The sequence below is a fragment of the Montipora capricornis genome, chromosome 3 (assembly GCF_036669925.1).
Source record: "Montipora capricornis isolate CH-2021 chromosome 3, ASM3666992v2, whole genome shotgun sequence".
NCBI classification, from domain to species: Eukaryota; Metazoa; Cnidaria; class Anthozoa; order Scleractinia; family Acroporidae; genus Montipora; species Montipora capricornis.
Genome location: NC_090885.1, coordinates 70,141,841 through 70,153,640, shown reverse-complemented (window position 1 = coordinate 70,153,640; position 11,800 = coordinate 70,141,841). Strand labels below are relative to the sequence as shown.

Genomic DNA, 11,800 nt, shown 5'->3' with positions numbered 1-11,800 from the left:
TTACACTGGATTGTCCAGATAACTGAAAGGATCAGTTCTCTCCTTCATCTATAACTTGCACTTCAATATAATAGTAGCATGATTATTTTATTTCATACGTCAAGCAATATTGCAAATAATTATCTTTACTGCACAACTCACATTAATATTTTTTGATAGCAAACCCAAGTGGGCCAAAAGTGCTGCTACTACAACGAAAACAAATGTTGCTAAATTACGAGAATCCAGCACCGTTTCCACAAGTGGTATGCTGCCCATCTGCCAATCGTAGCTCAAGACACTTGGCGAAAGCAAGAGCCAAGCATTACATACAATCAAATACCAATAGGTCATGATGCGAGTGCCAAGAGAGTCTGAGAATGATGCTGGATTGTCCTGCTTCGTGAAATGTGGAAGATGGCCTCCAAGCATCCATATCCTGAAGGTCATAAGTGATAAAACCTGTGTGAGGCAATTTAAAAAATTAATATGTTTGCATGAAAATTTAAGCTTGTAAAGGCCATGTAATCTGCTTTAGAATGGTTTAGGATTTATAATAATCCACGCATCATTAATACACCTAAATGTTTGACTTACGACTAAGGCAAAAGAGTTTTTGAGTCATTATCAAGTATGTAAAGGTTAACCTGATAGTCCATTTTGTTTGACCTCTTAACATTCGGTGCTAACTTAATTGTTAGCTGTTAGCCATTCATAGACTTTACGTAGTTCAAAGTTAAAAACAAGCTCCAGGGTTTGAAAATTTTTATCAGACAGTGAGCATATAATAAACTTGTGTCGTCAGCAAACAAGTAGAACGCTAGTTTATCCGATGACCTGTGGATATCCTTGACAAAATTATAAGAGAAACAGCAGAGGTCTAAGACAGAACCTGGTGGGACACCACAAGTCATAGGTTGTTTGCTGGAGATGTCAGGTCCAATTTGAGCTGATTGAATGTGGACGGTTATCAACCGACCAAACCCATGCATGTATGTGAAAGGAGGACAGACCACAACACCAGGAGTCTCCCCGTGTACAACTCAAAAGAACTATTAACTTAAAGGTAACAGAATTACATCAAAGACTAAGTTAAACTGAGAATGCACAGTGAAGTTGAATCCAGGACCACCTGAGATAGATAGAGCCCGCAGTTAGAGCAAATTTATAACCAAAGCATCCACCTACCAGCACACCAACCAAAACCATCATAAAATATAACTCAATAAATAAATACAATCTCCTTTGAACATTACAAACAGCAACACATTCGATTGAAACTTCCATGAAATCAAAACTTACTGTTGCAGAAAGTATGAGGATCCTCATCAAAAGCAGCTTAACTGTTCCACTTTCAAAGGACAGAATTTCTCTAGTTCTTAAAAGCCTGTGGCAAACAAGATAATGAACAATAATTGATATTTCTATTTCTTCTCCTTTGCAGTGCCTAGGGAAGTGTCAATACATGTACTCTGACTATGAAGTTTAAAGTGGAATGAGAATAAGGGGGGGGGGGGGGGGTAGGAGGGGAGGAGGCTGAGAGATGAGAGAAAGAGGGGAGTGGAAAGGGTGGAGTGGAAAGAAGGGAGTGGCTCCTTCCCCACAGAAATGCACCTGATCAGACACACACCCAATACTATTTTGACATCTAACACAAAGTGTCCCTTTAAAGTCTAAGGGTGCTTTCCTTTTGTCAAAACTGGCCGGCCAGACCCATCATTTTGCAAAGAAAATGCAACCATTTGAAGGAACACTAGCATGACATTCCCTCGTATTCTTCTGGAGGAGTATATATCATCCTCAAAGTGAGTTAATTTGAAAACGTTGCAGAGGTATCCTTCCTTTTGCCCGGTCTGGCCGGTCAGTTCTGTCAAATGGAAAGCACCCTAAGTCTTTGCTACATATTTCCAACCATGAAATAATGGTAAAAGTTTACATTATTTTTTAGCTTAGGGTAAATGCAGCTGTTTATCCTAATACTTGAGGAGCAGCATTTGGGAGACACTTTGTGACAATAATTGCCTGTATTCAGAGGAACAAGTGATTTTGAAGTTGGGGAAAAGAGCAAGGGGATGGACGATTATTGAAATCGACGTGCACCTAATTAGGGGCATTTCTGGAAATATCTGTGCCTGCCCTTCTTTTTTCTCTCCAACCCACTACACACACACATTAAAAATGAAAACCCAACATAAGTGCCAACTCAGGGCAATCCTCACCTCCAAAATAATTCCTTGTTGACGACTAAACAATCATAGATGATGCAGATGCCAAATACAGTAATGCCATGCTCCTTCACGAGCATTGCCATGGAACCAAAGACAACACAGACAGCTATGTACATTAGAGAGTAACAGACCTCACTTTCTGTTGACCTAAATGATATAAGGATAAGTGTCAAGTCAGAAGTGTGGGAAGTCCATGTTTCATAACATTCCTGGTTCAGAACCAGGAAAGCTATGAAGGCTATAATTTTAGGCATTTTATCTCTAGTATTGGTCACCATGAGAAAATGCCTTAACAACAATAGTTCACCTACATAGTATATCAAGGAAAGGCAAAAATTAATCACAAATACCTTACAAAAGCCAAGAATGAGAGTAAAATGAGCAAACATCCCAATACATCTGCACGTCCTACAACGCCAGTCACCTGATAAATAATTAACAATGTTAAAAGAATACACAGCAATGAAACTGAGTGGAAAATAATTACATTGCATTTATGAGCTCCAGGGTAAAAATTCCTTTAAAAGCTCAAGATGGTTTGGAGCCATCTTTTACTACTGTGGCATAATAAAAATTATGAGGAGGAGTCCTGTTGTCTGATGCTTGTCTGAATGTTAAAAGGTCTCATGTTGGTGCTTTGTCAATGTTTCACGTTGCTGTCGGAAATTAAAGGAAATTAAAAGAAATGATGTTGTTTGTTGCGGTTTCACTTTACGTTCTGTCGGTACTTTATAGGCCATGTCGCTTGTTGGAATTTACCCTGCCAGAGCCTCCTATGAGGGGAGGTTGAAAGCAGGTAGTATAATCCACATGAAAGAATATCCAGACGCCTTGAATAATTGGAGGAGTGGTAGGGGTAAGCGTTTTAATCTTCATCCTCTGTGGTCTGTTGAAGAGGACTGCAGAAGAAAGTAGCTAAGATAACTCCACCCCTCAAACTCTATACAACTTAAAACTTAAAAAAGACATTTGTTTATAATCACACTTTTTGTTATTCACATTTGAGCCAGGTCCCACTGGGACAAAGAAAACCTTATTTTTAGCCACCAATGAGGCCCAGTTTCGATCCAGTTAGCATGTAAATAACAACTGGTACAGCTGCTGCTAATCCCTTTGCACTTCACCGTTTTTTTTTTTTTTTTATACACAGAGGATTTCATTAAGAGTTTTACTAGGAAACCACCAAATCTTAAGTTAGTGTTGATGTTTTAGTACAATGACCGGATAGGTTGAAAAATTCGGGTTGACCAGATCCAACCTAACATCAAGGTGGGGGGGGGGGGGGGGGGCGGACAGGAGGAGCAGGAGTGGGGTTAGAACAGATCCATGCGATGAATTAGCCACTGTCAAAATACCATGATAATACTATTAGCTTGTCCCTCCAAAATTTTGCATAAGCATTGTTTTTATTTTCTCTTGGGACTTACAATGGTCTCAAATTTTGGAGGGACAAACAAAGAGTATTATGGTATTTTTGATAGTGGATAATACCAAACAAAACTTCTTTGACACCAGTGAACAAACTTACAGCTTCCGTGTGAACAGGGTGTGTAGAAAACAAAAGACCGGCTAGGATGGCGAGTGGGAAGGACTTAAAAGCCACCACATCGCACATATAAGTGTACAACAAGCAGACCAAACAATGCAAAACAACGTTCACCGCATGATAACCAAGAGGGTTGAGTCCGTGTATGGCGTAATTCATCCGAAATGTAAGCGTGCAGAGCGGTCTGTACGACTTATGACTTGTATTGCTCCACATTGGTTTGCCCCAGAAGTCGTTGGAGAGTAAATTTTGCAGTGGAGTTTCTGGACGAATGTCCAAGTTGTCTTTGATCGCGAAAACATCGTCGTGAACCAAAGCGTACTCAAGGGTGTTCAAATAGCATGCAATAGAGGTGAATGCAATTGCTCCGTATCCTAAACGTTTACACAACTCCGGCAAAGGAATATTACAAGGAACACACGAGTTATTTTGGCGAAGTTGCCCTCTTGATGTGTGACCGCCAGACTTGACGCCCATCTTGGAACCATCTTGGATAGACAACCCTCCCCTCCCCCCAGAAAGATGTTTATTATTGCACCAACCCTCCTGTTAGGGCGGGAAATGTCCCGTTTTCGGCGAATATTTTAGGCCGTTAATATTCTTCCGGTTTTTGAAACTCTACCCAGCCAAAAGAAAGATAATGTTTTCTTTGTTTTACCGGTCTTTTTAGCACGATTCTTTGCCATTGTTCTTTGGACCGCGCACCGGTGACTCAGTTGGTTGAGCACCGGGCTGTCACGCGGGAGATCGTGAGTTCAACTCCGGCCGGAACAACACTCAGGGTCTTTAAATAACTGAGGAGAAAGTGCTGCCTTTGTCTAGTCTTCTCGGATAAGGACGATAAGCCGGAGATCCCATCTCACAACCCTTCAATGTTCATAATCCTGTGGGACCTAAAAGAACCCGCCCACTTGTCGCAAAGAGTAGGGCATGTAATTCCCGGTGTTGTGGTCTATCTTCTGTGGTATATCATGGTTGGGAGGGTAAAAAGGGCGCACTAAATTTGGAGCCTCGCTCTGCGGTGTGACCCCCACCACAGTTGTGGTGAAAGTTACAGTAAAGTCGACTTTCATATTTCAAGGTTTCTCAGCCATTTTCATCCTTTGGGCAGCCTAGCACGAGCCTGCGGTAATTTTGGATGAGGTAATGCACTGGATTTCCTTGAATGACGGCAAGGTTTGCATTCATTCGTGGGACCAATAGGCCTTAGCTTTCACTGCCTGTTAAAAATTCCACTATTTTCCCTTGACTTTAATCTCAAAATGCAGGAAATGACATCTTAGAGGCACATATCCTAAAAATTTTCCAGGAGAAGCATGCCCCAGGACCCCCCAAGCGGCTCCCGCCTGCAGTGCTCGTGGGCAAGGCTTACGCGGCTTCTAAAACCTCCCTTTTTTTAAGTTGACAGGGTTGAGATCTCTGTGCCAGTGATGAAAAGTGATGAACAATGAGGATAAAGATTCGGGTCGGAGCGATTCGCCCTTTGTTCCAACTTTCGCCAGTCTGAATTTTGCCTGTGATTTGGACCATTCCATCCGGACGTACAGACCGTTGGCCTCCACGAATGATGATTATGACGCCGATGACGTATTAATCGTATTAAAAGAGATTTCTTAAAACATAAAACTATAAAAGTTAGAGATACCAAGTTAAACCGACGTTTCGGAGTAGACATCACTCCATTATCAAGGTAAAAATGTTCTATGATGCTAAAATTACAATATTAAAAACGATTGACGCTAAGAATTAACATAATAAGCACGTGCGAAATTGGCTATAAGAATACTTTAGCACGAATGGAATCCGATTGCACATTGAGGCTAGGCTTAAGTGTTCTTATAAATAACATTTCAAACACTAAGCAATCAAATTTGTTTTTACATTTTTTGAGCACCTCAAAGCGTTTAAGCAGGTCCCGAGGGATCGACCCGTGTGCGTTCTTATAGTGTCTGGCAATAGCCGAGGACTGTTGCTTATGTCCCTTTACACGATTGTGTAAATGTCCGCGTGTGTAGCCTACATAACCTTCATCACAAAGGTCACATTGAAATTTATATACAACACACTGCTGATTTATGATCGGCGCCTTTGCCTCTTTCACTTTCAGTTCCTGTTCAATTTTTCTGCTGGTAAATACAGGCTGGATGGTTTTGTTTACTTTCAGGCTCAAATCCTTAAGTTGTTTTTTTACAAATTCTGCTGAGTTTTGGTCTTTAAATGGCAAGACTACTCGAACCATGTTATCCGTCTCTTGGGCTGTTGATAAAGGTCGCGGTTGGTCGCAGACCTTTGAGTCAACAAAGCGTTTGATAGTGGAATTTACGAGTTGTTTCGGGTACTTTAGGCGTGAGAAAACTGACTTCAAACGGTCACATTCGTCTGAGAAGTGTGACCAAGAAGAAGATAAACGGTGTGCTCGATCGAGCATAGTTCTCAGCAAGCCATTCTTGTACCGATTGTCAACATTGCTCTGAAAATGCAGAAGGAGACCTGAATTCGTGGGTTTTACGTAGACCTTTGTCTCTATCCGGGGAGATCGATTCAGTAACTGAGTTCCCAGAAATGGCAACATACCATTGCTTTCAGTTTCCATGGTGAATTTGGCAAGATTTCCGTACAGGTCCCTACTTCATTATGCATACGGTCCTTTGTTTCAAGAAAACAGTAGCGATAACAATAGACGCCCTTTGGGAGTGTAGCGCTTTGTTTGGTCTTCTTAGAGGTTTTTTTTCTAAGTCTATATGGACTTAAATAAAATCGGTAAAATTTTTGACTGAAATACGGAAAATCGAACATTTTCAACTTAATTTTTGCACTTTTCTAGCAATTTTAGCCATTTGTCAATTTTAAAATAAGCGAAAGAAGTGGAATTTTAAGAAATCTTTGTACATATACGGTTCAGATTCTCATGTACAAAACAAACGGACCAAATAAAAGTTTGCAGCAATTGAATGCCTACCTTCTTTTTGCTCGTAAAATTGTCCTTCGTTTCTCTGTCAATTCACCAAAGCACTGCAAAGTGTGGGTTTGTTTTCTTTCCTGTATAATGTACGGCTCTTTTCGCCGAATCACGAGCAGTGCATAGAGAGGGCTCTTTATCGCACATTGTACAAATCAGCGATATGCTCAATGATGTTTCCGAATGGATCACTTTTGTTTTGCTGACGCCACAACCACTCCTGTAGGTAGCTTTCAAACAGATTCACGGATGTTCCTGCACGAGGCATACTTTGTTTTACTCCCCACCATGTATTTTCAATGCGCTGCGTGTGGGCAAGCGTGTCTGGGTCAACGAAGTTTAGGCGATGGTTAACTCTGAGATGATGATAGCCCTCGTCTTGTAGGCAATCGTAAGCTTTCCACATGTCGCTCATCACGCGTGTTCCAGGCAATATTTGAGCGCGGATAATTGGCAAGAGTGTCTCTTTATCCCTGCGCTCTACCGGGACAAGGAAGCAGGCCTTGGTTTCCCGGCAAATGCTACCAAAGACCCACTGTCCCTCGATGTAGCGACCTTTGTGATACTTCATCTTGCCAAACTTGGACTCATCAATCTCAACAGTTGTACCAGGACCGCCTATTGGCCTCGCATGTTGTTTCATTATTCTATCTGCGCAAACCTCCCGGCAATAGTTATACCAATCTATCACCGTTTCTGTCGAGGTGGTTTCTTCATCTAACGCGGTTTCGTGCACAGCTTGTGTTGTGGTGAATTTATGCGCCCAAGCGTAAGTTAGGGCTAATATTTTTTCAAGGGAAAGCTTACTACCAGAAAACCATGACTTCTGGCGGATTGAAGCTTGTCCATTGCAGTTTTTTCTAGAGCATCGCCAAACAAATCCATCCCCCGATGCAGTTCGTCTTTGCCATTTGAGTGCGTTTCCGCACTCAGGTTTAGGGCATTTCATTGACGACGAGAGTAGATTGTGCTCTTTGCACCACTCTATGCTCCGCTCGTGATCGGCTAAAAGTCGGGATAGTTTCCATAAGTTTATATTTGATTCTTGAGAGGCGGCCATCAAGTTTCAAAATTCACAGTTTGCTGAAAAAGAGGGGTTAACGTCGACTCAAAGATTTTATATTGCAATAAATCGTGCATAAAAAATTTCCCATATAGGATGCCCCAATCACAAGGAGGTATACTCTTCCGTGTAGTGCTCTTTAAGTGTGCAGCACGGGGGATGAAAAAACAAGCAATTCAGACATTCACAGATATGCTCGATTAACCTCCAAAAGAATTTGACTGGGTTCAACCTTAAGCCTAAAGGGTTACGGTTAGCATTATTAAGGGGTGACGTTGTTTCAAAAGAAGCAAAATCAGTGCATTTATTGGTGGTCGGCACGGCACGCGTATATAATTACTTATCATTGTTATGTAAATTGTCGTCCAGAATTCCAAAGAAATATCATTATCAAGGTGTGAATTAGCAACTTGACACGTTAGCTCAGTGGTCTAGAAGAGGGACAAGTAATCCAGAAAGAGGAAAGCTGGGACGAAAAGAAAGAGAGACGTTGTGAGCAAAAAGGGCAAAGAAAAGAGAGAGGGTGAAAAAAGAGAGGGAGCGAGCGAGCGAGAGAGAGAGAGAGAATGAGATCCACTTTTGATCATCCCGTAAGTACAAATTAGCCATGTATATATTCGATTCCCTTGGGTATACGCATTGTTCTAGAAAACAATAGCGCGAATGAATAATTAATATATTCTGCATGCATAATGAAGTAGGGACCTGTACGGAAATCATTCCGTGAATTTTACGGATGAATGTGCAAGGTTTAATGTGTCTAGAAAGCTAGATGCTGCCACCATATTCGGCATGATGGTCAGGGTGTCGTCTACATATCTTCGATAGAACGAAGGGAGTTTTCCTTGTCGTTCGAGGTTTTCTTCGATTGAGGTCATGAAAACATTAGCGAGCAAGGGGCCAAGGGGAGAACCCATGGCCACACCATCAGTCTGTTCATACAAGGCTCCATTGAATTGGAAAAGTTGTTCTTTTGTAGCTACTCTGAGAAGGTCAACAAGGTCCATTTTCGTCAAATTCAAGTCGTACGTTACGTTAAACCAATTGTTGGTGAAAGCTCTGTTCGCTTTGAGGTGCTCAAAAAATGTAAAAACAAATTTGATTGCTTAGTGTTTGAAATGTTATTTATAAGAACACTTAAGCCTAGCCTCAATGTGCAATCGGATTCCATTCGTGCTAAAGTATTCTTATAGCCAATTTCGCACGTGCTTATTATGTTAATTCTTAGCGTCAATCGTTTTTAATATTGTAATTTTAGCATCATAGAACATTTTTACCTTGATAATGGAGTGATGTCTACTCCGAAACGTCGGTTTAACTTGTTATCTCTAACTTTTATAGTTTTATGTTTTAAGAAATCTCTTTTAATACGATTTTTAAAACGGGATAATCAACTACACTTGTTTAGAAGACTCGAACAGTGTAGCAAGAAACAGATTAACTGCGATGGCTCGATTGAATTTCTTCGACTCTGTCAGAATTTCGAGCTTACACCAACTTTCGCCAAGATTGACAAAGAAAGGAGTTCTAAATGGAGGCAGTCATCAGCAGCCTTCGAAAGGAACGTCATTTCCGAAGAACTCAAAGAAAAGATCAAACTAAGTGCAGCTCTTAAGTGCGAAATCAACTCCATCTACGATGAAATTCGCCGAAGCTGCAGCGTGTTCCGGTACATCTGTATTTTACGCACAATGGTAAACCTCAGAAACAAATACTATCAGGAGGTAATGAGCACTCATACAAAGAAGATCGCAAGATTACTCTACAAAGAAACGGATGTAGACGAGCATATTCACAACATATCATCCTACGAACTTTCTTTTTTCCAGAAACTGGTTTTATGTCGGGGTTTGAAATTCGCCTTTCCACAACGTGTGTCACCGATTGAAGTGAAAGCAAGCTTCGAGAAGGTTTACTGGTGTCTTGAACCTCATCTTGGAAGTGATGATTTGAAAGAATTGGCGGCCGCAACCCTACGATCCGTAGCACTGAACTACATCCAGCGCAAAGTACACAAACCTCCCAAGACACTCCTGCTTGCCATCGAACAATTGAAGCGTCGCGACGACATCATCATTACCAAACCAGATAAGGGTTCGGGAGTGGTCGTAATGGACAAGTCCGAATATTTACGCCTATTATCTGAAGCTTCCATCAATGACGCAAGTAAATTTCGGCCTGTTCCCCTGGAAAGGCCTCCAAGTAGAGGTAGACCACCAACTTATTACCACCCTCTTCTAAAGAAAGAGAAAGATTTAGACTCTACTGTCCGTCGAATTCTGCCCAAGCCCATTGCGGAGACTGTGTGCCCTATAGAGGCTCCAGATTAGCCCATTTATATGGCTTACCAAAGACACACAAGGAGAACTTAGCGATGCGCCCTATTCTATCAGCAAAGCAAACATACGACTACGCGCTGGCTAAATGGCTTGACACTAAACTTAAGCCTTTGTCTTTGAATCGGCACACAGTATCTGACATATTTGAATTTACGAACGAAATTCAAAACATGGAAATAGCAAACGGTGACATTCTGGTTTCGTATGATGTGTCTTCCCTGTTCACAAACGTACCCTTGGATGAAACGATAGAGATACTCGCGAACAGAGCTTTCACCAACAATTGGTTTAACGTAACGTACGACTTGAATTTGACGAAAATGGACCTTGTTGACCTTCTCAGAGTAGCTACAAAAGAACAACTTTTCCAATTCAATGGAGCCTTGTATGAACAGACTGATGGTGTGGCCATGGGTTCTCCCCTTGGCCCCTTGCTCGCTAATGTTTTCATGACCTCAATCGAAGAAAACCTCGAACGACAAGGAAAACTCCCTTCGTTCTATCGAAGATATGTAGACGACACCCTGACCATCATGCCGAATATGGCGGCAGCATCTAGCTTTCTAGACACATTAAACCTTGCACATTCATCCGTAAAATTCACCATGGAAACTGAAAGCAATGGTATGTTGCCATTTCTGGGAACTCAGTTACTGAATCGATCTCCCCGGATAGAGACAAAGGTCTACGTAAAACCCACGAATTCAGGTCTCCTTCTGCATTTTCAGAGCAATGTTGACAATAGGTACAAGAATGGCTTGCTGAGAACTATGCTCGATCGAGCACACCGTTTATCTTCTTCTTGGTCACACTTCTCAGACGAATGTGACCGTTTGAAGTCAGTTTTCTCACGCCTAAAGTACCCGAAACAACTCGTAAATTCCACTATCAAACGCTTTGTTGACTCAAAGGTCTGCGACCAACCGCGACCTTTATCAACAGCCCAAGAGACGGATAACATGGTTCGAGTAGTCTTGCCATTTAAAGACCAAAACTCAGCAGAATTTGTAAAAAAACAACTTAAGGATTTGAGCCTGAAAGTAAACAAAACCATCCAGCCTGTATTTACCAGCAGAAAAATTGAACAGGAACTGAAAGTGAAAGAGGCAAAGGCGCCGATCATAAATCAGCAGTGTGTTGTATATAAATTTCAATGTGACCTTTGTGATGAAGGTTATGTAGGCTACACACGCGGACATTTACACAATCGTGTAAAGGGACATAAGCAACAGTCCTCGGCTATTGCCAGACACTATAAGAACGCACACGGGTCGATCCCTCGGGACCTGCTTAAACGCTTTGAGGTGCTCAAAAAATGTAAAAACAAATTTGATTGCTTAGTGTTTGAAATGTTATTTATAAGAACACTTAAGCCTAGCCTCAATGTGCAATCGGATTCCATTCGTGCTAAAGTATTCTTATAGCCAATTTCGCACGTGCTTATTATGTTAATTCTTAGCGTCAATCGTTTTTAATACTGTAATTTTAGCATCATAGAACATTTTTACCTTGATAATGGAGTGATGTCTACTCCGAAACGTCGGTTTAACTTGTTATCTCTAACTTTTATAGTTCGATGACGTATTCTTTCTTTAAACCCATTCTGCGTTTTCTTTAGTGGGAAAAATGGTTAAAAGTTTAGTTTTGTAAAGCACAGGGAATGTTAAAGTTAACTAGTCTGGGAGC

At 41.3% G+C, this 11,800-nt stretch overlaps 2 protein-coding genes and 1 pseudogene across 2 annotated transcripts in view; 1 reads left to right on the top strand and 2 right to left on the bottom strand.

The window, feature by feature from the left end:
- Window positions 1-4,252, bottom strand: part of LOC138041035 (protein O-mannosyl-transferase TMTC1-like) — a 19,402-nt gene extending 15,150 nt beyond the window's left edge. The window contains exons 1-5 of the mRNA XM_068886805.1: window positions 3,736-4,252; window positions 2,558-2,631; window positions 2,199-2,354; window positions 1,282-1,366; window positions 142-441 (exon numbers count right to left, since the gene is read on the bottom strand). Of these exons, the coding sequence (XP_068742906.1) occupies window positions 142-441; window positions 1,282-1,366; window positions 2,199-2,354; window positions 2,558-2,631; window positions 3,736-4,230 (1,110 nt within the window). The 5' untranslated portion in view covers window positions 4,231-4,252. The remainder of the gene's footprint in view (window positions 1-141; window positions 442-1,281; window positions 1,367-2,198; window positions 2,355-2,557; window positions 2,632-3,735) is intronic.
- A 1,234-nt stretch (window positions 4,253-5,486) lies between these two features.
- LOC138041598 (uncharacterized) lies at window positions 5,487-8,819 on the bottom strand. Its single transcript, XM_068887343.1, has 2 exons — window positions 8,508-8,819; window positions 5,487-6,356 (listed from the first exon to the last, which is right to left on the bottom strand). Exons 1-2 carry the CDS (start codon window positions 8,780-8,782, stop codon window positions 5,528-5,530), a joined length of 1,104 nt encoding a protein of 367 aa, XP_068743444.1. The 5' UTR covers window positions 8,783-8,819; the 3' UTR covers window positions 5,487-5,527.
- Window positions 8,820-9,466: 647 nt separating this feature from the next.
- On the top strand, window positions 9,467-11,644 carry LOC138040772 (uncharacterized; annotated as a pseudogene).
- Window positions 11,645-11,800: the final 156 nt, after the last annotated feature.

Bases quoted from the DNA above. Each gene is read 5' to 3' on its own strand.
- LOC138041598 (XM_068887343.1), bottom strand. From the start codon at position 8,782: ATGGACCTTGTTGACCTTCTCAGAGTAGCTACAAAAGAACAACTTTTC. The intron at 6,357-8,507 runs AAAATTCACGGA...CGGAAATCTTGC, and splicing joins AACCTTGCACATTCATCCGT to CAAATTCACCATGGAAACTG.